The sequence below is a fragment of the Mytilus edulis genome, chromosome 2 (assembly GCF_963676685.1).
Source record: "Mytilus edulis chromosome 2, xbMytEdul2.2, whole genome shotgun sequence".
Classification (NCBI taxonomy): Eukaryota; Metazoa; Mollusca; class Bivalvia; order Mytilida; family Mytilidae; genus Mytilus; species Mytilus edulis.
The window spans coordinates 27,537,521-27,564,447 of NC_092345.1; the positions used below are offsets into that span (position 1 = coordinate 27,537,521).

General features: G+C 32.7%; 1 protein-coding gene across 3 annotated transcripts; it reads right to left on the minus strand.

Annotated features, from left to right (window-relative positions):
• Positions 1-2,390: 2,390 nt before the first annotated feature.
• Positions 2,391-26,864, minus strand: LOC139511873 (uncharacterized). 3 transcript variants are annotated; one of them, XM_071299005.1, is made up of 4 exons: positions 26,699-26,864; positions 26,353-26,413; positions 20,696-20,816; positions 2,391-7,622 (listed from the first exon to the last, which is right to left on the minus strand). In XM_071299005.1, exon 4 carries the CDS (start codon positions 7,485-7,487, stop codon positions 4,161-4,163), a length of 3,327 nt encoding a protein of 1,108 aa, XP_071155106.1. In that variant the 5' UTR covers positions 7,488-7,622; positions 20,696-20,816; positions 26,353-26,413; positions 26,699-26,864; the 3' UTR covers positions 2,391-4,160. The 3 variants fall into 3 exon arrangements, with proteins under 3 accessions (XP_071155106.1, XP_071155105.1, XP_071155104.1); XM_071299004.1 differs by lacking the exons at positions 26,353-26,413; positions 26,699-26,864 and adding an exon at positions 25,499-25,902; XM_071299003.1 differs by lacking the exons at positions 26,353-26,413; positions 26,699-26,864 and having other exon boundaries at positions 20,696-20,971.
• Between the last annotated feature and the right edge of the window lie 63 nt (positions 26,865-26,927).

Here is a 26,927-nt window from a genome sequence, read left to right on the forward strand (position 1 = left end):
TGGCATTAAGAAAGGTGATACCTGTACGATTCCGACATACCTGGTTTGTAAGAGGTTAAACTTGAGATAAAAAAAGTTAGAAAGCTATGAAAATTGCAAATATTGGTTGAACAGATAGGGACTTTTAATTGGTGGTCTGACACCTTAACATGGAACGGTTGTAGAAAACATTGCATCTCAAAGTATAAAATAGTTGTATATGTATATGTATTATTCGATATCATAAAAAATAAGAAAATAAGGAGAAACCTATCTTTCTTCTGTCTATTGATGTTCAGTCATTGAGCCGGATGTTAGATACCATCGAATTCGAACAATTTTTGCCGGTGTGGTTTAGACACAGTGGTTAAATGACAAAATATTTTTTTGTTATTTAAAAAAAAAACGTATAATGGCAGAGAAGATATAAGATATCCACCATTAAACATGACCGCGTGCTTTATGTCAACTAGAAACATAATCAACCGGGGTAAAATATTTATCAGAGGCAATCAAATCTATAATTGGTCGAACAGAGATTACTATATAAACCCGCTAATGTTTAAGGTGCAGTCAAATGAACAAGGAATTATACTTAATTATTAACAGACATAACTATTTTTATGTCTCCACAGTGACCAATCGTGAAAAAATGCACCACAATAATACTAGAGAGGTTTACCTAGCTAAAAAACTAGGTTTAATCCATTTTGTACAAAACGAAATGCCTGTACCAAGTCAAGAATATGACTGCACAGTGGTTATCAATTTGTTTGATGTGTTTGAGCTTTTAATTTTGCCATCAATAGCACTGAAAATGAAACTTATATCATATTTTCTACATAATTAAATGCATGTAAAATTTGACCGTTGTTTCCCATTCGTTTTGAGTGTTTGAGATTTTCATATTGCCATTTTGGTGACTATGTGGAACGCATCTATCCAATCGAGCTAGAGATAAAGGATACCACAAATACAGTTAAGTCGGCCTCATATCTTGACTTACATCTAGAAATTGACAATGAGGGTCGGTTGAAAACAAAACTTTACGACAAAAGAGATGATTTCAGCTTTCCATTTCTAAGTAGCAACATTCCAGCAGCACCTGCATACGGGGTATATATCTCCCAATTGATACGATATTCCCGTGCTTGCATTTCCGATCATGAATTTCTTGATAGAGGGTTGCTGCTCACAAGGAAGCTATTAAACAAAGAGTTCCAAATGGTGAAGTTGAAATCATCCCTTCGTAAATTTTACGGACGCCATCACGAGTTGGTTGACCGTTATGGAATAACCGTTTCACAAATGATATCGGATATGTTCCTTACGTCGTAACTACAATCCCCTTCCCTTTCATGAATGTGACTTACCGAATAAGACTATTTACCGGATTTGTTATCACATAAGCAACACGACGGTTGTCACATGTGGAGCAGGATCTGCTTACCCTTCCGGAGCACCTGAGATCACCCCTAGTTTTTTGGGGGGTTCGTGTTGTTTATTCTTTAGTTTTCTATGTTGTGTCATGTGTGCTGTTTTTTTGGTTGTCTTTTTCATTTTTAGCCATGGCGTTGTCAGTTTATTTTAGATTTATGAGTTTGACTGTTCCTTTGGTATCTTTCGTCCCTCTTTTGATTACGGCCTTTCGTTTGAAATTTTCCTAGGAGTTCGGTAATTCTGTTATTTTACTTTTCATGTGAAAATATGTCATCACAAAATTATACCTCTGATAATTTTTAAATGACTTTTTGTACTTAACTAATTTGGGAGACTTATACTTTAGATTAGTAGTTGACCTCTGACATGCTCACCATGTCGCAATACATTTTTGTTGTTGTTGATCTTTTACTGATCAACGGTCGATAATCCAGATGCAGATGTTTTATTATAGAATCAACTTGGTTGTAATGATTTTCTCGATTTGATTTAGCTTGAATATCATAATAAAAAATAAATCGGTTGAAATTCAGAGTACAATATGAAAAGATTTTAAATTAGAAATATCTTTGAACACTTGATTTTAATTTACAAGCAATCTAAACGGCATTGATATAATTTATCAACGTAGTCAATTTAGTGAGTTTCGTGTTTTTTCGGTCATGTTTTCTTTGTTAAGTTTTGCTTACTTTTGTTTGTCTTGTGGTATTTTCCGTTTTTGCCATGGCGTTATCGGTATGTGTTCGACTAATGAGTTATAATGTTACTTTCGGAGCTCTTTGAGATGTCCTTTTTTATATATATTTACGAGACAAAATGTGTTGATACATAGATACATACATAAATACACACATACTAAGAACTTGGAGAGGACATTATTGAAAATACGAAAAGGAGAAAAGGATGTCTCTTATATTTGACATTCATGTAACATCTTTCAATTATAATAATTAACTAATGTAAGATATCTATGAAGTTTTAAAAAGTTTTAATTCCCTGATTACAAATTAAAACTCCAATTACAATGAAATGCACTGATGAATTAAGTGACAATAAGGTACCTCTTTATAATATGACACACTGTTTTATAATATAATCTATAACATTTTCAATATAAGTGTAAAATTCGCCTTTTCAGAATCTAAAGAATCATGGGTAATTTCATTGTTAGTATCCCAAAATGAAAATAACGTCAAGTCATTGGTTGAATTTACATTGTTTATGACATTATTAACAAATCACGATGTTTTGGTGTACACTTTTGAAAATATTACTCAGGATGCATTATATTCTCAAACGGCGAATTGGACAAGGATACACATCCGTAGATTGTAATTCAATAGAAGTTAAATTTAGTTTTTTTTTGTATTTTGGATAAACAATTATGCATGATAAATTATTACTTTCAGACAGTAAAAATATGCACACACATGGTTTACCTAAAACAGTTTCAAGTTTCCAGTGTTGGGTTTACATTTGTATCAAATAAGGTTTTTGAAATGTACATTGGAACGTTTTAGAACCTTATATGCACACTGATAGTTTAACAAAACGGAAAATCGTGCTGCACCATGAATTTGAGAAAGAATAGTAATGTCCACACATAAAAACGTATTGTTTTGTACGTTATATAATTAATAAGACGGGTGTCACCTGTCGAGTAGGATCTGAATATCCTTTTTGACCATTGACAATAGCCCATAGATATTCGTGATGCTCATTCTTTTTCGTACGATTTTATTCTTTTTTCGTTTTCGTCTTTTGTCATTGTTTTGTTGGTCTCTCTTCGACTTACTCGTTTTGATCCTCCTTTTGATATTTTTGCATGATTATTCCCATCAAATCAGTATAATTGTTATTCAAGATACCTTTTCAGAGGTATGTATGATAGAGCAGTTAAGTCACTGATGTTAACTTGAAAACTATTAGAAGTGATCGGTTAAGAGAACACAATTTGGCAGCCGTGCATGTATTGTACTGTTGTATGATTTATTTCCAATTAACGAGAAAGAATGCATCCATGTGTTGAACAAAATAGTTTTCCCTGTTTCAGAGCACACATGATACATTAATTCGAGGACAGAGGTTGTATTTTGCGTTACAATATACGATTTCATTGTGAGATCGTAAATAATTGATTTATTCAACCACAAATCAATAACTTGTAATACACTAAGGGTTATTATAGTTGGTTTTTTTTTGTTGTTTTTTAATTTTTAATTTTTAATTTTTTTTATTTATTTTTTTTTTGGGAGGGAGGGTATGGATGTCTCTTTGGTATTTACAAGGACGTATATTAGTTATGTTAGTTATACGTCCTTGGTATTTAAAAGTGTCATTTAAAACTAAGAAAACCCTTAGAAACACAGTATTTTTTAACTTTAGATCTTTGAGAAATCTTGCAACAGTACAATCCATGTACGACACGATGTTGATAATCTTAGGCCTTCTTTCAATAAAGCGGTAACAGGAGTGTCTGATTTAATTACATACTTATTATGAGTGCTTGTTGGCAAAGATCGGGCAATAAAATTGAGACGAATTTAGTGAAGGTGGTATATTAACTCTGTTGCAAAATCAGGAAAACATTTGAAAAATGTTTACGGATCTAAGATAATTTTCAAAGAGTGTTATAATACATAATGACTTATGCCAGGATTTCTATACCTCCCAATGTCTAATAACATTAAAATCTCAACCGTGTCTATGATAGGAAGAACATCACTAATAATGTATTACTACTAATCCTTATCACCTTTCGGAATATTCAATATTCTGTCGTCAAATGGTGAAGTTGGAAGACTAGAATCGTCTTCTTCCTTGTCGAAAGTAACCATTTGTTCACGTAAGGTCTGAAGTTGTTCGTGAATTTCTTGCATTTGTTTCCGGGCATCACCAAATGCTTCGTCGGACGATTCTAGTGAGTCTTCCGGGTGATAACCACTTGCTGCTACGGGCATATTGTCCTGAAATACATCATCCTCTTCCGGTTCCGGTTCCCACACGACCGGACTTTCTGGCATTGTTTGTACCTTACTATAGCTAAATGAGGCATCCACCTTGTCGTCATATTCTATGTACGGTTTACTAAAAATAATTTGACCAAATTCATCGTCATCGTCCTCATCATCTGCTAGCATACTATCATTACTAGCATCATCATCATCATCTTCCCATTTTTCTGACGCATCGAGGTCTGATTCAGTGTAAGCAACTGACCGCCTACTGCCTTCAGAAGATTTATGAAAAGGGGAGTCATAACCACCCGCTTGTGATTGTTCATATACCTCAGCAGTCGGCGTGAGATCAAAACTCTCTAATGGCTTATCTGGTCTTTGTGGTACAGAAATTGAAAGCTGTTTTGATTTTTCCAGGAATAATTTCTGTATAGATTGGTCAAGTTTTGAAGGCGTACGTTTTACTGTTATTTGCCTCTCAGTTCGTGGCTCTTCGGAGTATAAAATTTCTTCTTCTGATATCTCATCAGAATAATCTGAATAATCCTCATCTTTATAAGATTTAATAACTTCACAAATGTTATCTGATTCTCTTTTTGGTCTAAAATCAGAGCAATCACTTTCGCTCTGACTTTGACTCCTATTCAGAATATTTTTAAAATCTATTTCTTCGTCCGATGATGGGATATCACTATATTCATGATCATGAATCTCTAGTTTCCGTTTGTGTTTTAGAAAATTGTGTTCGTCTTTTTCAAATTCTCTTTCATGTTTTTCAAATTCATAATCGTCTATGTCGAATTCTCGGTTATGTCTCACGTTTTCATCATTTTGTATATCAAACACTCCTTCCTTATATTTTAAATGCTGGTTATGTCTCTGGTAATCATCTAAGTCGTCATAGACTGGTTCAGTTAAACTCTCCAAACTTTCAGACGAACAAGATAACTCAGATTCTTCCTTTGAAATATGATCATGAGTAAGTACAGGACATTTTACGTTAAGACCTGTTTCTATAATCATTGATTCGGGTTTATATTTCTGTTCACTTCCGGTTGCAATCCAATCATTACCGTCCATAGTTTTAATGACGTCACGTGTTAAAAGATCCTTCTCTTCATCCATTAATTCTACCAGAATTCCACTTTTAACGCCGTAAGTTTTCTTTGTGACCAATATATAATTATCCGGATCGTTGGCATGTTTATTATTAACAGCAAATAACGTGGAATTTCTTTTATTTGTTTCATTTTGAGTTGGAAGTATGTTTTGCAGAACTTCTATTTGTTGCTGAATCAATTTTTCATTTAACTCGTTTTCATGTTTCATTTGCTCCTCAATGTCTAGTTCACTTTTGCGTTTCGATACTTTTTTACATACATCTCGTTGTGTAACTTCCGTACGATCCTTGACAGACGAATTTGTGTCTTCATCTGTTGATTTCATTCTAAAATTATTATTCATAACATCTAAAACTGAAGCATTGTCTCTACCTTGAGGAGTTTTAACAGTGGCATCAACTTTTGGTACCGTTAATATTTCGTAATTTTCTTTGCAAATGAGTTTTAAATTTTTATCTTCCTGTTTAAGATTGCTTTTTATTTCGGTCTCTTCAATTGACTTGTAAGTGTCATCGAAATCGGTAGACTTCAGGCATGATTGTTCCAAATATCTAAACACGTCTTCTTCGAAACGGTCATCGGGATCTATTTGTTGTACTTCCGGTATATCTGGAGAGGATGACGGCGAATCTGTGAACTCATGAAATTCAGACCGATTTAATTTTGCATTGTCTTGTTCAGATTCCAAAAGCAATGATAATCTTTTACAAATGGAATCTCCGAAAATTTCATCGTCCTTACTTAGATGTATATCGGAACACGTTTCACTTTCATTTATTGCACATTCATCAACCTCTAAAAGTGTTACACCTGAAGCTGGTGAGGGAGGTGGCACAAATTCGGCACAACTTTCAACTTTTAAGTGTGCATTATCATTTTCCTCTTTTAATTTCTCGTTCTGAGGAACACAATAAGTTTCGCGTTTAGTCTTTTTATCCCTCTCGGGCCTCTCAATATAATCTATAAAGTTACTATGAACCCCTTGCTGAGGGTGTACACTATCAAATTTCACGAAAGGTAATATTATTTTGGTAGTTTTGTCTACCTCAACCTGTTGAGTTTGTTTGCACTTTCTCCTCTCGGCAGGTGACAAGTTACCGCCATCGTAGCGTATTAATTTAGCTTTTTCACCAGTTCTGACAAGATTTTCTGTTGTACTGTCACTCATTTCTAAGCTATTATTAGAAAATCTGCTGTCACATGTATTTTTGTTCTGCTGTAATTGCCTTGATTTAACGATTAAAGACCCATTCGTTATACAACGGTTGTCTTTTTCGCGTTCTTTGCATATTTTTGAAGATTTATCGTCACTTCCGCCTTCTGAACACATTTGTGGCGTTTTATTGTCTGATTGCATTGTAAATGTTCTAGAATCTATAGAGCTTCCGCTACTGTGTCGAGAAAATTTTCTGTTTTCAAATGCCATATTTTTCGGAGGTTCAGGAGTTGTAAGGAAAAATTTTGCTCTTGGTGAAAGATGACACAATGATTCATTTGGAGTTTCTAGGATTTTCTCTGGACTTTCTAGAATTTTTTCGCGTTGTAAAAGTCGCCGGACAACACGCGGACTATCTCGTGCTATTACAGGAGAAAATTTCGCATGTATGCCCTTCCGTGGCACAGGGGGCGTAAATGTATCTGATGCAGTGACGTAGCCAATACTTCCATTGGACTGGTCATCTACATTCGTCCCACATAACTTGGATGTGTTGTGTCCGTCCCTTTCATTTTGCTGTGTGATTGTACCAGCTGATGCTATGGTACTGTCTGATAATTTTCTGCTACTCAGTGTAGAATATGAATAACTGTCACATTGTGACACGTCCTCTTCGACTCTGTCAGGAGAATCTCCTTTTCCTTTCTTTTTCCGTTTTTTCTTTTTCTTTTTCTTACTTTTAGGTGACTTTTGCTGACCATCATTTAGTTTTAGCCACACGTCATCCGCAATGTCTTCTTCTTTTTGTTTCTTTTTTGTTCCTAAGTTTCCCATATCGACAAACAGTTATATTTATTCTAAATATATAAAAATCCTAATTCACGTGAAGTAATGAAATATTTTTTCATTGTTAGCTGTTATAGTATTCCCAGTCCATCTTTAATGTGTGTCTATTTTAACACTTTTATTCTAAAAATTAAAAGAAAAAAATATAAATTGTATGCATACCATTTAAACTTTATTCTCATTACAGTTATAAAATGAGTTGTAGATCTTTGTTAGTATGTAGTGATAAATATTTTACCGCTTTTATATATGTTTTTGTTAAACCGGTGATGTTTTGATGTCTCATAAGCACTATCGAACTGCTTTGTGTGTCTGTCAAAGTCTGTCTTGATGTTAAGATGAGCGAATCGAGGGAGAATATATATAAACACATGCAATGTGCATATGATAAGGTTTAATATTGTAAAGAATTTTGAAACATGTATACAGGCAATGTCCTTAATATGTTATAATGCAAAATTACACCTTGTTATCAAATATCTTCGTTTAATTGTCCTCGGCTTACATGTTATTCAACTCCATTGCATCAAATAAATCTTCATAAAATACAGAAAACCGTAAAATAAGTTTCAAAATATCAGAAGAAAAACAAATACATTTGAAATCAATTTATAACTGTCAAATCTTAATAAGCTATTGATAAACAATATCAACTTGGTTTGATTGGCAACCCAGCTCATTTATCTGAACTGTAATGAATTACAGATTTGCAACAGAACATATAATTCAACAAGACAAAGCAAAGATTGTATGATTTCCTGTTGTTTTTTTCACATAGGTATAAACAAAAACATTTGTAGGTAAACAGATCAGCTGCCAAGTATAATATAACTGACGCGCGCCAATTTCCAAAAACCACAAAAATCCGGTTAAGACCTGATTAACAAATGGCATGTAAAGCAGGATACGTGTTCTTTTGAGTATCATTCAATGTTAAAATATTTTCTCCCTTTGTTTTTTAGCATATAATGATGTAACTTATTGTGAAGTTTGTTCATTGTACACGCATATGCTATCGCTGTTCATAAAATAATTGGTGTATATGCACACTGTTACAATGGTACTTATTTGGCTTTATAAATTTTTGATATGAGCGTCACTGATGAGTCTCATGTAGACGAAACGCGCGTCTGGCGTACTAAATTATAATCCTGGTACCTTTGATAACTAATTATATCCCTTATGTATATCATTATACATGCGTAAAAAGTCATATATGTTTGACAACAATTTTTGTTCACAAACAACGGAGACTATGGGTCTCTGAGCTATGGGTAAAGGTTATATGACTGAATTTTACATAAAACATATAACGATAAGAAGATGTGGTATGATTGCAAATGAGACAACTCTCCACAAGCACCAAATGACACAGACATTTAAGAATTGAATGCTTCTTTTTGTAAATTTATTGGGGTGTAAAAGCGTTGACCGAAGTACATTTTGTATGAAGCGCGGAAGCGCTTCATTCTAAAAATGTACGCACGGTCAACGCTTTTACAACCCTATAAAGTTACAAAAAGAAGCATTCAATACTTATAATTACATTTTTTAGCTATGATCATGAAAACACGAATTTTATATATTTTATTACTTAATTCACCTGTGCACTTTATTGTTGGAGCACGTGTTATTATGAGTGAAAAGTTGTATTGAGCAATGCAACTGCTTACGGAATAACACGTGATGTGCAGTTAGCCAATCAGAATAAAATATTATAATGAAACATACATCTAATGTAATTATAACCAACTATAGGTCTTTAACAATGAGTAAAACCCATAATGCATAGTGGACTATAAAAGCCCCCGAAAAAATGATGTAAAAGAGATAACTTACGTGCAAAATAATGAACGTAAAATAAATATGATATACTACTGCAATAAACGACAACCTCTGAATATAACAGAATAAATGGGAAAGCCCTACATACAGAATGTGGTGGGTAAAAATAGTTTGAAGGCGTGTCAATCCTGAACAGTACATCATAAGAACAAACTATAAAAATCATTTAAATAGGGTTGTACTCAACGGATTGATACAGAGCAGAAACACATCTAATAAAAACGTGTGCATTTTACTGACACATCCCCACAACTAAAAGATACTAAGACGTACAGATCTTAAAGTACTCGCAATTACTAACAGCTAGTTCATAGACAATAACAACATATTCAAAAATAATATTTAGTTTGATTTGAACTTACTGATAAAAACATTTCTACAGGTACAACCAAAATTCGAAACCAAATATTTACATCTATAGAAGTTAAGGTTTTAAGTAATTTGTGTAACGAAAGCCCTGACTTAATAAATTACCAGTAATAAAAAACGAACAAGATGAGATAAATTAACACCGTAAGATGGTACAAAAGTTGAAAGCAACCTCACCGTCCTAAAATAAACCAAATCAAACAATAGAAAGAAAAATTGTGCCTTTTTTGTAAATTTTACTGACTAAATTCATTTCTGAAAATGATACAAGGTGTGACTGTAGACAGTAATTCATATGCATTAATTTAGTGTGTTTTTGTAAAACGCAATGCTTTGCCAAAATTGTATACAATTTGCTAGAAGTTTAGATTGTATGATAATGATCAATCTGATAAGCCCATCACAAATGTCATTTCATAATCGAATAATATGGGAATTCATTAAACACATGTTTACACATACATTATAATCGGAATTTAATACGGGCAGAACGATGATCATGCCAAAAAGATCATATTTTTATATTCAATAATGCTACTCGCCTTTACAATTATGTTAAGTTTTTACTGCATGCAAGCAAACCTAAATTACTCAGCATATGTTCACTTGAAGAACCACAGATATAACCACCTCTCCCCTAAAAGTCTTTACTGTCAATAATGGAATTATAAAATAACATACCGTATATTGGGTTATTTTCGAGGGTGTAAAATTTCGCGATTTTCATTGAATAAGGTATAAGAAATATTTTGGCGGTTATTATTATGGCGGATTCGAAACTTTTATCAATACCTTTGCATATGCCGTTTAAATTGGCGGAATTAGCACCCTTCGAAAATAACCCGCTATACGGTAGTTTTGAAGAAGCAGATCAAATTGAATGAAAACAGAACGACTATGTTCAAACTTTTGCTAAACATATCGAATTTAAGCCTTTGTAACAGGATAGGTTTAACTAGTGGAGCAGGGATTACTTATCCTTCCAGATCTCCTGTGTTCGATTTGATGATAACCAGTCGAAAGACCGAATAACGCTCGTTGTGCAGTGCTAGAATATCGACTTACTAGATCTAAAAAAAAAATGGAGGTAAACATGTTTTTGTCAAGCCGTTGATTTTTTCGTTTCATTGTTTCACAAATTAGTCAAGCCGAAGTCATTGATGAATAGAATCCTAAACGGTACTGGTTTTGCTAATTATACAAGGCCATAAGGTGAACTTATGTTGCACAAATCCCCATCACTTGGACTTTATTGGATAGACTTGTGTTGTCTCATGGCATTCATATCACGTCTCTGTATTAGTTGGCAATGGGATGGACAAAACTTTAACAAGATATGAAAATAGTTGTGCTGTACCATGCATTAAGGGTGTAGTCCTGTAAGGTTTATGTACTTTTGTCAGATGCTCATAGGGTAAAATAGTTTGCACTATATCACCCACTTTTCTTTATATATAAGACTTCAATAGATTATTAAAGGTAATTTCCAAAATTTAAGCAGATTTCTTATGATTTGAGACTGAAACTAGCCATTGCTAAATATAAAATAAAAGTCCTAGTCAGCCTTTTCCCGCAATTTTTTAAAAAATATATATGTATCTCGAAAAGTTCCATTACTATCAATTTGCTTGCTTATTTTGTTCCTTAACTAATGCTCTTCTGATTAATAGTATCAATTACGAATTCCATTATTTTTTTAAATTTCACTTGACAGTGGCGGATCCAGTCATTTTAAAAAGGGGGTTCCCAACCCAGAGTAAAAGGGGGTTCCAACTATATGCTCCCATTCAAATGCATTGATCGGCTAAAAAAGGGGGTTCCAACCCCCGGAACCCCCCCCCCCCCCCCCCCCCTGGATCCGCCACTGCTTGATAACATCCTTAACTATATACAACTGTTTGATATCTTAGATTTTGTTTTGGCTCGTAGTTCCTTTTCAAAATAGATCAACTTGTGCACACCCACACGTTTACAATGATCATGTAAAGTTGCAAGTTACTTGATAACAAAAAGAAGTTCAATATTGTATTTTGAAATTTTTCCCACTTTATAGAAGAATATTTGAAATATTGTAGATAAAAAGAAAGTTGGATTATTTCGTTTAGGTAATAACTGATATTGAGACACGGCTACATAATGAAACTTTGTTATATTCAAAGGTATTTCACAAAATTCCTAAGTAGTTTGTCATACGCACCGACATTAAATCTCTATATCGACGTAACATGGACGTTTTAGTTAAGTTGCCTCAAAAAATTTCTTAATCTCTGATCATTAGCTATGATAAATTATTATTTATGTCTCATAAAATGTAAAATTTTACACAAATAACAAAAAAGGATAGTCAACTTCCTATTGTATAATTCATTGTTAACATGTTCTCGTCCTGATCCAGCATGAAATATTTGCCATGGGACGTTAAGTAACCAGTAACCAACTAGCAATCTTTCAGTAGTGCGCTAGCTGTTGTTGAAACGATGCATCGGACATAAATAGATCATCTTTGTACTTATATTTAGATATATGATGTTTCAATCTATTAGAATAGAACATATACCACATGTGTTCATGTGTAAACACCGACTCGACGATAAAATCTCGAGGAAATGTGTATTTTCCCTATGCGCAGGGATAAATAATAACAATATTTGGATCACAATTAATGTTAACAGTTTGCTAATATTTTCTCCTGACATTTCGTTAAACAATCTATATCTTAATTTATTGACGCGTAATTAGGACAAGATTCTAAAAAAAAATATTCTGTAAGCGGATGGATCATTTTACATTTTAAAATCCGAGAGACTATAACTTTTGATTCCTCCAATTCCATTCACAGAAAAAAAAAATGTTTATTAACAGTTAAAACTAATGACTAAATGAGGGCCTGTTTTATTGTGCCATTTCTCTATAAGATCAAATTTTAATAATCAGTTGACTGTGTCTGAAGCTTTTAAAAGTCACGAGAACAGCGAAATGTGTTTCTGCAATACTTTCGTTTTACATGTACATGTATATGATATAAGCACACGGTCATTCAAACAACAATGCAACACAACGCACTTAAAACATCGAATTAAAGTAATATCATTATGTCATTACTTCTGCACTTCCATGAAAGCACGTGTTCACTGAAGAAAGACATTACCAAAAACAATGTTTCCAAATAACACAACGTACCAAAACGAAGACCTTAAATATCAACATATTAATATGTTAACAATACTGCACCGCAACGTTCTTATATTCGTCCAAAACTTTTTTTTAAAATGTGATCATGACAAAAGGAGATAGAAATTGAACTTTAAAATCACACCTTTTCAATATAATATATAACTACATTTACTTTCTCTGTTTACAATGCGAATTTTGAAAAAAAGGGACATTGCTAAATATTCCAATTTACATGTCTGTGAAATATAGTGGCATAATATAGATAAAGAGAAACAATCTTTTAATATATTATGTTGTTTGATAACATTATCTGTACAAACACATAAACTGTCTAGTCATATGTAGATAAAGGAGATTGATTAGCCGGATATTATACATTATAGCTTAGGTCTTTGTCGAAACCTTTCAGAATGCTCTTCAAATTCAAACTTTATTTGGCCTTTTTATCTTTTTTATCCGAGCGTCACTGCTTGGTCTTTTGTAGGCGAAACGCGTGTCTGGCGAACAAAATTTTAATCTGGGTATATATATATAATAGGATGGGTTGAGTTAGGAACCTGACAGTTGTTATCCATTCGCTTAATGTGTTGGAGCTTTTGATTTTGCCATTGTATATTTACGGGCATTACTCTGTCAAAAGGTTACAAAAAAACAGCCATGCTAAAATTTATCACTACATTTATTAATTATGATATAGAAAAACTATCAGAGATCGACAGTAGCTGTAAGAATTTGACAACACTAGTTTTTTTTATCAATATCCCCGTATTGCTTTTGGCACAGATAAGTTTTTCATAGAAACATATGATCTCAACTCTTAAATTGAAATATTTTATTCATATGAGAAGATAAAAAAAATACATCAAAATAATCTTTCAATGATTATTATTATTATTATTATTATTATTATTATTATTATTACTAGTATTATTATTATTATTATTATTATTATTATTATTATTATTATTATTATTATTATTATTATTATTATTATTATTATTATTATTATTATTATTATATAATTGAGGCGCCTCTTTGATTGAATGGTATGTGGTTAGCACAGCAACAAAAAAGCAAGTACTAATGTTTATGTTATGATCTGGTCAGCGATAGTTGCAGAAACGCGATATAAATTTGAGATGAAGCCAATGCTATTATACCGTGAGAAGATCAGTGACAACAAAAACCCATTCCGTATATTCAGCAATATGACATGAAAAATGAAGAAAAAATCAAACGAAAAACCCAACAGCATAATTTATAACAAAACAGTATACGAAAAACAACAATTTAAATATAACAAACATGTACCACTATCAACCACTTAACTGCTGACTCCTGGCTTCGGACAGGCAGTGCGTCAAGAATATGGCCGGATATAACATGTTTGTGAGAGATGAAACTTCTTCTCACATGGGGAAGTGGGGTACCAAGTGAACACAAGATATAAAGAACAGAAAATATAAATCATTTGCAATTTCCTTGATACATTTTCAAATGTAAACCAGTTTGTTTGCAAGAATATTGATTAACTATACAGATGCTTCTGTGCAATAGATTCTAGTTACATTCTCAGCATGTTCAAAGTAGAATGCGCAAATTAGGAGCCCTCATCACAACGGCTCCTCTTAATCAACAACAACAGGCATGACAGACATAAACAGGGCAAAATATTCACTGCAAAATTACGCAACGTACCATCTTTGTTTCAAAACACTATAGTAATGGCAATAACATTAGAATGCCTTGTTCAAAATTACACAACCATCGTTGTTTCCAAACACTGTGTAGTAACGACAACAACATTATAATTTCCTTGCCAAATCACTTAATGGTTTTATTTATTGTTGCTATGACGACGCTTTTGTAAACAAAACATTATAATAGTTATAAATGATAAAATCTGTACAGACTGTTAAACTAATCCATCAAAGTTAATGCTTTTAATGTCAATTACTTAATGATAAAATAGTAATAATGTAAGAAGTTTCTGGCACCGTCTCGATGTTTTTGTACCAATAGTTATTGGTTAAAAATCTGTAACTACGTCATGAAGTTTTCAAAATAAAACAATCTGATAAAAATTGAAGTGTTTCATATGCTATATTGTGATTTAAGTAGTGATAACACACGTGATTTTGAATTTGCAAAATGAAAATTAAGACAAATGATGATTGTCTCCTCGGTCTACTGGTACCTCGATGTAAGCCTTAAAAAAATTGTAGATGATGTCATATTTTAATCTTTTTAAACATTTAGATATTATCTGGAAATAATATACTAGTCTACTAGTATAATAATTCTTTATTTGCAAAACAAACAAAAACCAATTTTGGTTATGGCAAATACATAGACAAAACAAACATAATGAAAACTCGACAAAATATATAATACATAGAATCATATTCAAAACAGTGTGGCTGTGGCCATTGATTGACGACCTAAATTATCCCATTGACTGGGACAGATTAGGTGAACGTGTGTCTGTAACGACCACTGCTCACTATTTACTAAGAATGAAATTCAAAACAGTGTGGCTGTGGCCATTGATTGACACATTAAATTCATCCATTGACTGGGACAATTTACGTGAACGTTTGTCTGTAATGCCCGCGTCACACTGTCCCGATTTTTACGCCGATGGCAAGACGATAATGGAAATTTTCAAAATCGGGACTGATCGTATCCAGATCGGGCTATTCGTAGTGCCATCTTTAACCATCTTTAACCATCGGCCACTTTTTCTAGCCTTCGGGGACAACTTCGGGAAGGGTTCTTAATTTTTTAACATGTTAAAAAATCCCCGAAGGTGCGTCCGATGTTAAGGATTCGTATTGAGTTCGGTTCACCATCCTCACCATCGTAATGTCACCGGGAATGCATCTTTGCACATCGTATTGCATTCGTGTTTCCATCGTTTCCATCGGGTAGTTTTGACATTACGATGTCTACACGAATGAATCACGAAGATACCCGAAGGTCTTACGATGGCAACACGACTGCGTGAAGACCTCGTAATCCAGTCGTGTTGCCATCGAATAAAAGTACGAAGGCGACAAGATGGAACTACGACGGCAATAAATCCAGCTAAATATAAGTTAATTTTCGCGCTAAAATACATTTAAAGTGCCATGCGCGATATGCACTGGTCAGTCTCATACGACAGTTAAGAAAGACATGGAGCTCATATCATATGATTCTATGAGAACAAGAAAGGCGACAGCGTTGTTTCTATTAATTCAAATGGAACAAGAAGAGCAGCTATTACAGGCTCAGGATTTACTTTTACAAGAAAAATATTATTTTTTGTCAATTTTTCATATCAAGTAACATAATGAAAATCATAAACGCGCCTCGTACACCAACACTGCAGGTACACGTATATAGGGAAACCAACTTTTTCTTCATTATTCTAATTTTTTAGGTATCGTCTGAGTTGTTGTCACACGAATGTTTACTCCATAACCATTTTGTTTTCTATATGTCATATTTTGCCGCATTTGTCGCTTTTACCTTTAAGATAGATCAGTAAACATGGGCATAATTATGGGTGATTATTCAGACTAGTGCACACATTTTACAATTCAAACAAGGCAATGCCGAGCGTGGCATCCCCTCGTATGTAACATATTGGGGACAAATATGGACACTATATTTGTATATGACACATGCAGAAAATGGTAAATTGAATATGCATATATACATAAACTATTTTTTTTAGAAATTAACCAAAACATTCAGTAACTGGAAATACCTTTAATATTGTCTTTAGAACCAGCAGGTAAAAAAATGAGCAACCAATTTCCTGTGTATTATGCTATTTCAAGGAGAAAAAACAAGTCCATCTGCATGACCTTGACCTTTGGCCTTGAACGTAAAAAATGTCAGATCATTACCAAGGAGGAACAATATACCAAATGTGGTTAAAATCTTTTGAAGCATATTGGTTTTAGAGTGTCCACAAGGGTGATATTGCCTTGCATTACAACTGTCACTGTGACCTTAACCTTTGGACTTTAAAGTCAATAGCGCTTTAATAAGATATTCTTAACGAGTAACACCATACAAAGTTTTGATCATTTTGGTTCTAGAGTGTCCATAACAATTTCATCTACACGCAACTTACACGTAGAAGCCGAGAGGATAATAAACTAAGTTTTATAAGAATTAGACAAAACGATCGATTTCCCGCCATGCATGGCAGACTTGTACAGAAACGATATGTTGTCGAAATTCTGTTCGTATCTTTGAGACATCGTATGGCCATCGCACCATCATCGTAATCCATCTTTTAGCCTTTGTAATCCATCGTTTAGCCTTCGTGATCCATCGTGTAGGCTTCGGCTGAGATATGAAGCTTAAATACCGGTCTTCGGTTAACCTTCGTATGTCCATCTTTTGCTATCGTATATAATTTCGGCACCATCGTATAGACTTCGTTATTTATCGTACTTGCTTCGGTCACTTTTTGGTATTTTAACGAGATCGGGACCAACTTCGTACGAACTTACAATTTTCGCATTCGGGTGTCCATCGTATATAAAAATCGGGACAGTGTGACGCGGGCATAACGACCACTGTTCACGACGTACCTACGATAGACATTTAAACTGTGGGGTCACCAAAGGTTTCTTAACGCCTTTAATTATAAAATAATCCAAAAAATAATCAGGAATAACCTTTATGTTTTGATTTATATAATTGGTATAAATCAAAACATCGTGTTATTTCTGATTAATTTTTCGAATTACTTTATTAAGGTGTTGAGAACCTTTGGTGACCCAATAGTTTAAGTGTCTTTAAAAAGTACATAGTGAGCAGTGGTCGTTACATACAAACGTTCACCTAAATTGTCCCAGCCAATGGATGAATTTAATGTGTCAATCAATAGCTACAGCCACGCTGTTTTGAATTTCATTCTATTGTAGAATTTAAACTGTGGGGTAACCAAAGGTTCTTAACGCCTTCAATAATAAAATAATTCGAAAAATTAATCAGGAATAATCTTTATATTTTGTTTTATATTATTGATATAAATCATAACATCGTGTTATTCCTGATTAATTTTTCGAATAACTTCATTTAGGTGTTGAGAACTTTTTGTGACCCCACAGTTTAAGTGTCTTTAACAAGTACATAGTGAGCAGTGGTCGTTACAGACAAACGTTCACATAATCTGTCCCAGTCAATGGGATAATTTAGGTCGTCAATCAATGGCCACAGCCACACTGTTTTGAATATGATTCTATGATAAAAACAGTTATTGTTCTCCTTTCCTCAGTTCTAATGACTTTAAAAAAAAAAGAAACAACTGCTTTTACATCAATTGGTGTTGATTTATTTACTATAATCACGAGTTTATCAGTAACATTAAGTGTATTAAAATTTACAAATTTTTGTAAATAATATTTTAGAAAGATTTCTCTTTTATTTTTATTAATTTTACAGTTAAAGAAAAATGGAATTCATCGTCTAAGATATTACATATTTTACATTTTCTTTCATTTCGTGGTATTTTTGTATATATCGTCCAGTTTCTACTAAGATTAAGAGACAATGATCGCTTATTCTAGTTTGGTTAACATTTTTCTTGTTTCTTTATTTGTTTGCGATAGGTAGTATTTCATTTGGTCATTTATATTAGATTTAAGAAATTTATATAGATACATTTTATTATTTTCGTTCAAGTTATCTATTTTATCATCAATAAGAGTTTGGTAATAGTTAATATAACCTTTCTTTAATTGAGGTTTTAACTTTTTAGTCTGCTTTAAAGTTTTAGTTTCCTCAATAAGTTTGATGTCAATATTTATTTTGTGACACATTTTTGCAAAAGTATACCAAGAGTATGTTCCCTTAGTATCTAAATTTTAGTTGATTTAAAGGCTTCATTAATCTAGATAGGTACATCATAGTTTGGGTTTTTATGAAAATTTCTAATGGCAGAAGTCCTAGTTCATTTCAAACAGCTAGATTTGTTGAGCTTCTTTTTGTCCCCAGTACTTGTTTATTAAAAATAAAGCTGGTTTTTTTCTACAGTTTTATCAATAAAATGAATAGCATCTGGTGTTGAGCTATTTTTGTTAGCTCGGAGTTTAGCTCTATAAAATTGAATATAAGTGTCCATGTAACATATTTCACTATTATATGTTAGAATAGTTTTGATCAAAGGTTCAAAAAGGTTGCAAGACAATCTCATAGGAAGTTGTCCAAAGCCTGATGAGTAAGAGTTAATAGCAAATAAAATTTTTCTTGCCTTTTTTGCAAGATCTGAACTACAACTAGTTAGACTGCCATTAGATGTTATAACACATCCAAGGTATTTATATTCATATGCTTCTTCAAGGTATTTTCCTTCAAATTTCAAAAAGGGTTTATTTATTTTACTTGGGTGTAATCGTGAGCATTTGATACTATTGAAATCAGGATTGCTCAGGTTAAGCAGCATGGTTCATGTTAATTTATCTTTGATTAAGTAGAGTTTGACATGGGGTAAAAAAAAAGGAGCTAGGTTGAATATATATATATCAAGGGTATTATTAAAAGCATAATTCGAAAACGAACTGACAATATCATGACAAAAAAATAAAAGTAAAACGACAAAAAGACAAATACAAACACAACATGGAAAATTAAAAACTGAACAGCATGAGCCCCACTTATATGTCATGTCGTCAGGAAGGTTAGACACGAAATATTTATAGGTTTTATTTAATATGTAACTTTTATAGCCCTTTGTAAACTTTTAATGAAATTTACTCATTGCAAGAAAATTTAACACTATAGTAACTCGTAATTTATGGATACATTCAATGGGTATGCAAAAAAGCCACAAAAAAACATGAGTCATAGCACAGAAATGTCAAAATAAGAATCGTTCTTGTCTCTTTGACACATTCTCCATTTCCATTCTCAATTCTATTGTGAACACATGGCAACGTACCTGTACTTAAAGACATTAAAATTAGTAATTGTTCATGCTGAGACAGTTTTGAAATTATGAATACATAAAACTCAACTTAGAATGAAATTCGAAACAGTGTGGCTGTGGCCATTGATTGACACATTAAATTCATCCATTGACTGGGACAAGTTGCATGAACGTTTGTCTGTAACGACCACTGTTCACGACGTACCTACGATAGATATTTAAACTGTGAGGTCACCAAGGTTTCTTAACGCCTTTAATTATAAAATAATTCGAAAAAATAATCAGAAATAACCGTTATGTTTTGATTTATATAATTGATATAAATCAAAACATCGTGTTATTTCTGATTAAGTTTTTCGAATTACTTTATTAAGGTGTTGAGAACCTTTGGTGACCCCATAGTTTAAGTGTCTTTAAAAAGTACACAGTGAACAATGGTCGTTACATGCAAACGTTCACCTAAATTGTCCCAGTCAGTGGATGAATTTAATGTGTCAATCAATGGCCACAGCCACACTGTTTTGAATTTCATTCTAAAAGTAAATGCATTGAATAACAGTTGACTAAATCTCTGACTTATCCCATATGCATTTTTAATTTTTTATCTTGCTTGCAAAAATGTATTATATTATTATACACAAAAATTTATAACTTATATTGCTTGGAAGACTATCATTAATATGTTAAACTATATTGCACATTTACTGCGCACATGTGTTTTCAATATAACATTATAAAGATGTGCAGCCTGTTGCATAATGCCTATGTTTCTTCGGACTTATCTTTCCATTCTCTTAATTGGAAATGTAAACAAACCATCTTTCAATAGATAAACATGATTTGAATAAATGTTATTAATGATTAAAAGATTACTCACCATAAATTTGATGTAATTTACAAAGAAATTCTCCTGACATTCTTTCCTCTTTACCACTCCAAAATCATCTCACCAACGAAACGTCATAATATGATGAGAACTATTTTTGCGTAAAGAGTTCCTGAAAGCAATAATTAGGTTGAATAGGTACACTTCATCACTAATCATCCATTACAAAATTATTTCTTTCTTTTTTTAAAAAGAATTTATAGATTTGAAACCAAATGGATGAGATTTTTTTCTTCTGCTAAAACTAGTAGTTTGTTGAAAGAAAATGATAGTTATGCAATCTGCATTCAGACTATTTTTGTTTTATGTGCAGATTTTGGCACACGCATGATAAATGAAGCTGCGATGTCAGAATATAATGTGTTTTCAACAATTTGTAATCGTTATTTACCTTTAAGCATTAGATAAATTGAGAAATTAATTCCTCTAAATATACAATATTTACACGTGCGTTATGTTAACCGCGCAAAACAGTTGTCTTTAGTTCAAGATATGGAGTGATGTTGGGTTTATTTGATTTTTTTGGTGTAAAATGTGTTTTTTGTTTTGCTGAATTTTATCTCTACAACAAATAACCTTGAAAGACTTGGTAAAACATTGATACACTCATCACGTGTTAATTATAAGAAAGTATCTTAAGGATAACGGTTGTGCCTCGGTTTCAAAATATCAATCTTTTTTAGTTAAAAGACTTGTAAATTGATAGTTGATAGTTTCGGTACTAATAAAGCATATAAAAGTGGACAGTCGTGTACCAAAGAGCATATAACGGCTGAAGGCCACTAATGGGTCGTCGACGCAGTGAGAAAAGCCCGCACCCGCAGGGGATCCTTAGTTGGTCCCTAAATAAGATTGTGTGCCAGTTCAGTGAAAATGGACGTCATACTAAACTCCAAAACATACAAATGGACTCAAATTTAAAAAAAAAATAAAAAAAATACAAGACTTACAAAGGCCAGAGGTTTCTGACTTGGAACAGGCGCAAAAATGCAGCGGGGTTAATCATTTTGAGTGCATGGGATCTCAACCCTCCCCCTATATCTCTAGCCAATGTAGAATAAAGAAAGTTACATATACCAATACGCACAGTAAAACTCAAAAATACATTGAAGTTTAGTGCATTCTGTCTTATTTGTAATATCTTGTGTGATATAATACATAATTATAACTAAAGTAAGAACTCTATGGAAGGTACTTGAACATTACCCTTTTCTCTCCCATGCACTCTTTCACAGTTTCCCTTTTAACTTACGGAGTGTCTATTCGTCCGGCTAGCCGGATGAATAGTTAAAAATCTCTATTCGTCCGGCCATCCGTCTGCGGATGCGCAAATATTCAATATCAATAAAAGTGTCATGTGACGTGGAAAGTGTCCCGGATGAGGTGTCGGATAACACACGCGGTGTCGGATAACACACGCGCGTATGCAATGGACGTGTTGAGAATTGGGGATCGCGATTCATATTTAAAGATGTCATAGTAGAGAGAAAACCAGAGAGAATGTGTTTGTTTTAAGCAAATGCATGTATATAGAAGTGATTCCAGAGCAATCGCATATACATGTTATTTAAACTGTGAGGATGATAAGCCTGAAATTAAGGTGAAATGGAAGATTTACCCCCATTTACCTTATGGAAGCAAAACGCATTCGGAAAAAATACTAGATCAAACTTGCTTGGATGCATTATTTTTTAGTTATACTACAACGCAGATCTATGAACATACTGATATGCCCGAACTTGGAATAAGACACCAGGGTTTGGGTATCCCCCCTTTTTCTGTTGTATCTAAAAAAATCTTATCGAAAACACAATCCTACTTTTGAGGACAGGTTACACGTGCCTGCCCTTCTCAAATTTCATATGAATTAAAATCCCGAACAATTTAAATGAAGAATCGTGCATAATCATATGAGGACCTTGCTTTAACCACGGAAGTATTATATTGACATAATACTTCCATGCTTTAACCAAACTTCACTGAAACTATAAATTCAGGATCTTTTGAAATCATAGATGAAGCCAATAATGATTGGCCCGACTATTTACCATACAGGAAATTCCTTTAGAATATTAGAATAAAAAAAAATCTGAATCAAAATGTATATATTTTTTTTTTTAGAATGAGTTTTTAACCGGATTTTTGTGACAAACTTACGTGTGAAATATAAAGTACAATGTTTTGTGTTTTTATTGCATGAATCCTAAGTGTTGTCTTTACTTATAAATAACCGTCAATGTTGTTCACTGATACCAATTTGTAATAAAATTTAAAAGTACAATGAAAGTAACTTCGGGATGTACGGATGTACGGGCGTACAGTGTTTAAACTTAAGGCCCAGTGCTACAACGGGGGTACTACTAGCTAATTAAACTGTTGCGTTTCAAAATACATTTCAGTACTATACACTTTTATTTTGGTTCATTACTACCGAGAGTTTTCTGCTGTTTGGTCGGGTTGTTGTCTCTTTGACACTTTCCCCATTTTCATTCTCAATTTTAATATCGAGTCTAGTTTTCGAACTTTAATTTGGGATGAATCGATCAAATGTTAAAAATAACCAAAACTTAAGCTAGAAAATATAACTTTAAATACAAGATAAGTTACATTATGAAACAGCTTGTACTTGATAATATATACTTAGTTACACAGTACTATGAAGGTCTGGATGGGGAAGTCCTTCTTTTATTTGTTCTTTAACGTTTTAAATATTTTTTATCAACTCTTTATTAATTTTTAGTTTTTTACCCTAATTCTGATTTCTTTGTATTTCTGCTCCTATTCTCAATTTTTTTTGGGGCATATTTTCTTCAATTCAATATATTTTTCGCCCTTTCGCACTCTTTGTCCATTATGCTCTTATCGGTAATTCCAACCCACACCCTCTATTATGCAATCTATACGGTTCATGTAATGAAAGCAGCTAGAATCAGACATTCTTGATGATGTATAGAATTTTCTTTATCAACCTTTTTTCGATTTCAGTTTATGAAAGGCTAGAACTTGCTTAAAATAACTAAACTAATTCATTCTGCAATATTTTGATGTTCCTGGCTGATCATAGCTAGGAATTTTGTCAGTAGTCGTCTATTATAGTTCTTTTTTTTTTCTCGAGCTCATGCAAATGTATATATATAAAGCGAACAATTGTGTTTATAGATCAATTAGAATGAAATTCAAAACAGTGTGGCTGTGGCCATTGATTGACACATTAAATTCATCCATTGACTGGGACAATTTAGGTGAACGTTTGTATGTAACGACCACTGCTCACTATGTACTTTTTAAAGACACTTAAACTATGGGGTCACCAAAGGTTCTCAACACCTTAATAAAGTAATTCGAAAAACTAATCAGAAATAACACGATGTTTTGATTTATATCAATTACATAAAACAAAACATAAAGGTTATTCCTGATTAATTTTTTGAATTATTTTATAATTAAAGGCGTTGAGAAACCTTTGGTGACCCCACAGTTTAAATGTCTATCGTAGGTACGTCGTGAACAGTGGTCGTTACAGACAAACGTGTATGTAAATTGTCCCAGTCAATGGATGAATTTAATGTGTCAATCAATGGCCACAGCCACACTGTTTTGAATTTCATTCTATACAATGTGCACATATGCACTAGAGCAAAATAATGATTTAGATACAAAGATTCAGAGGGGATTCCATGCAGTTCATCTTATTTTTGTAGATAACTGTTTTTAATACTTCTTTACAGTTGAATTTCCATGTTTTATCATAATATCAGAATTATTTAGGGATTTATAAGCACTTAACTAACTTTGCTGCATGAATCCTTCTATGACGCACAGCAACATATTATAGTGTAGGAGGGCATGGTTTCAAATCAGCAGGTTAAATACTTTGAGCTTACGTTCAGTAACTACGGCTTTTTACATAATAATATGTTGACTATATTGTGTGTAGCTATGCATGGTACCTTAAGAATTAAGAGCTTTTCATGTTCTTATTTTTATTGTATGTTCTTTTATACAAGTTTTGTTCAGTCTACTGGTCAAATTTAAAAGAAGAAAAAGTTTAACACTGCCAAAATAGCCATGAGCCTATCCTTGGTAAAGACCCTCATCTTTTATTAGGATATTGATCGGGGTTCTATAATATAGAATAAAGGCCAAAACAAATAGACCCCAAAAAATAAAGAATACAGAATTCTGAGGTGCTAAAATATTAAGTAAAAAGAATACTTGCAAAAAAGGATAAAGAATAGTGAAAAATGGTATAAATTATCAAAGAAAACAGAAATGAAGGAACCTCCATCCAGATTTTCTTTTGTAGACGTGAGAATATTTATAAGTTAATTGTTATATTGTTTGGAAACCTGTCTATTTCTAAAGCCTATAAATTGCCCACTTGGTGTCTTTTGGTAGTTTGTTTCATTGGTTTGCTGTCTCGTTGACATTTACATCACTAATATCTTATTCATCTTTTATGACTAAAGAAACAGAGTTGAAAGCAGCAAAAATTGTTTTGTTTTCAAAAAATATCAAATAAATAATAAACCTTTCAGGATTGTAGCATGAAAACAAACAAGTCTGAACACTTGAGAAAATAAAGCAAACGATATACAGATTTTTTTTATTTTTTTTTTGTATTTAGATTGTGTTTTTAAAGAATTGAAAAGATTTTATATTTATATATTATAATAACAATCTTATGATTTTCTTAAAATGTTCCAATTGAAACAATTGTATTTCCGTATGTATAACAAAATGATGAGTTATATTTATAATAATGACAAATTCATTCTCTAAACGATTACTTACCGAAAAACCAGGTAAGCAACCTTTTTATATCCTTGAATGACAGTTAAAATAGAAAGTTAATCCCAGCGAAACAAAGCATTCCCAGCTGATGAAATAAAAGAATATTAAATGGGAATGTAACACTACACATATCTTAGCATATCATCATGCACGGGCGATATGTGTTTAGATTACAATTATTTACGTCTACAATAATCAAATTGATGATCTCACGTGTAAACGCGCGTTAGAGGTTCCTGCAGTGTCTTCAATAATCTATCAATTACTCTTTATCTCTTCATGCAAACAAGCAGATGATTGATGAAGTCTTCGAGAAGTCTCTAAAAAACGTAAAACCAGAGTTGAGCCGAAACTTAGTATGCAATATCCTTAGTTCAGTTGTTGTGCAACTTTCCCCTCTCCTTCTACTGCTGACTCACTAACTGCAGCCTAGCTATGTTCTTATTTCATTAGTTTCATTAGGAGTAAAATGTTATATAAAGATCTGTGTTGACAAATCTTTGATTGATAATAGAAAAAAAACATTGCTTTTTGTCTGACTTCGGGAAAAATTATCGCTGTTTGAAACTGCTGACAATGTTAAATATATTGTCGCTAAGTCATGTTTATGATATGAAAATGGGTACCATTTATTTCTGTTTACTCCTCTTTTGTTTTGGACTATATGTCACTGTAGGGTCGATTAGACCAAACATTTTTGGAAAAACTGTAAATAAAAATTATCTGAGTTTATTACCTTTTTTGAATGGCACGATATTATGTTATTCCCTGTTTCATTGTTCTTTTTTTAATCAAGATATCTCAAAAAGGCATACATGGCCATAGTTTCAGACCACATGTTGATTTATAAATACCTTTTTGGTGTTTAGTGACGTTGGATACTGCCTCATTAATGGACCAGACACCTCCTGTTTTCTTTATATATGAAAAATAGAAAAAAAATGTTCCATTTTATTTTCTGGCTTATCATAGTATTACTGTATAAAAAATCCTACTTCGCTATCATCAAAAAAAAAAATTAATGATACACTTTAACATGTTTAACAGATTCAAACTAAAAACGTTGTACAAGAAAGGCAACATCAGATTTTGTTTAAAATAAACTAAATTAAAGCAATATTATAAATCGATAAAGCTTTCCAAATTTGTTTCCGAAAAAAATAAACATTTGTTACAGATAACAAGTTATAAATTTCATACCATGGTCCGACGCGATTTTCTCCGATTTACTTCAAAGCCGAATGTTGAAATACAAGGATGTATAAGAACCCAATAAAAATGTTATGTAGAGGCAGAAGGTGCCATGTAAGTTAGTTTCTTGCGATCATTGACCCCCTGTCCCTTCCAGTTTGAATGAACAACCACTAATCATGTTTCTATATCTATATCTATTTGTTTATTTTAGCAGAATGAATCATAAAATGTTAAC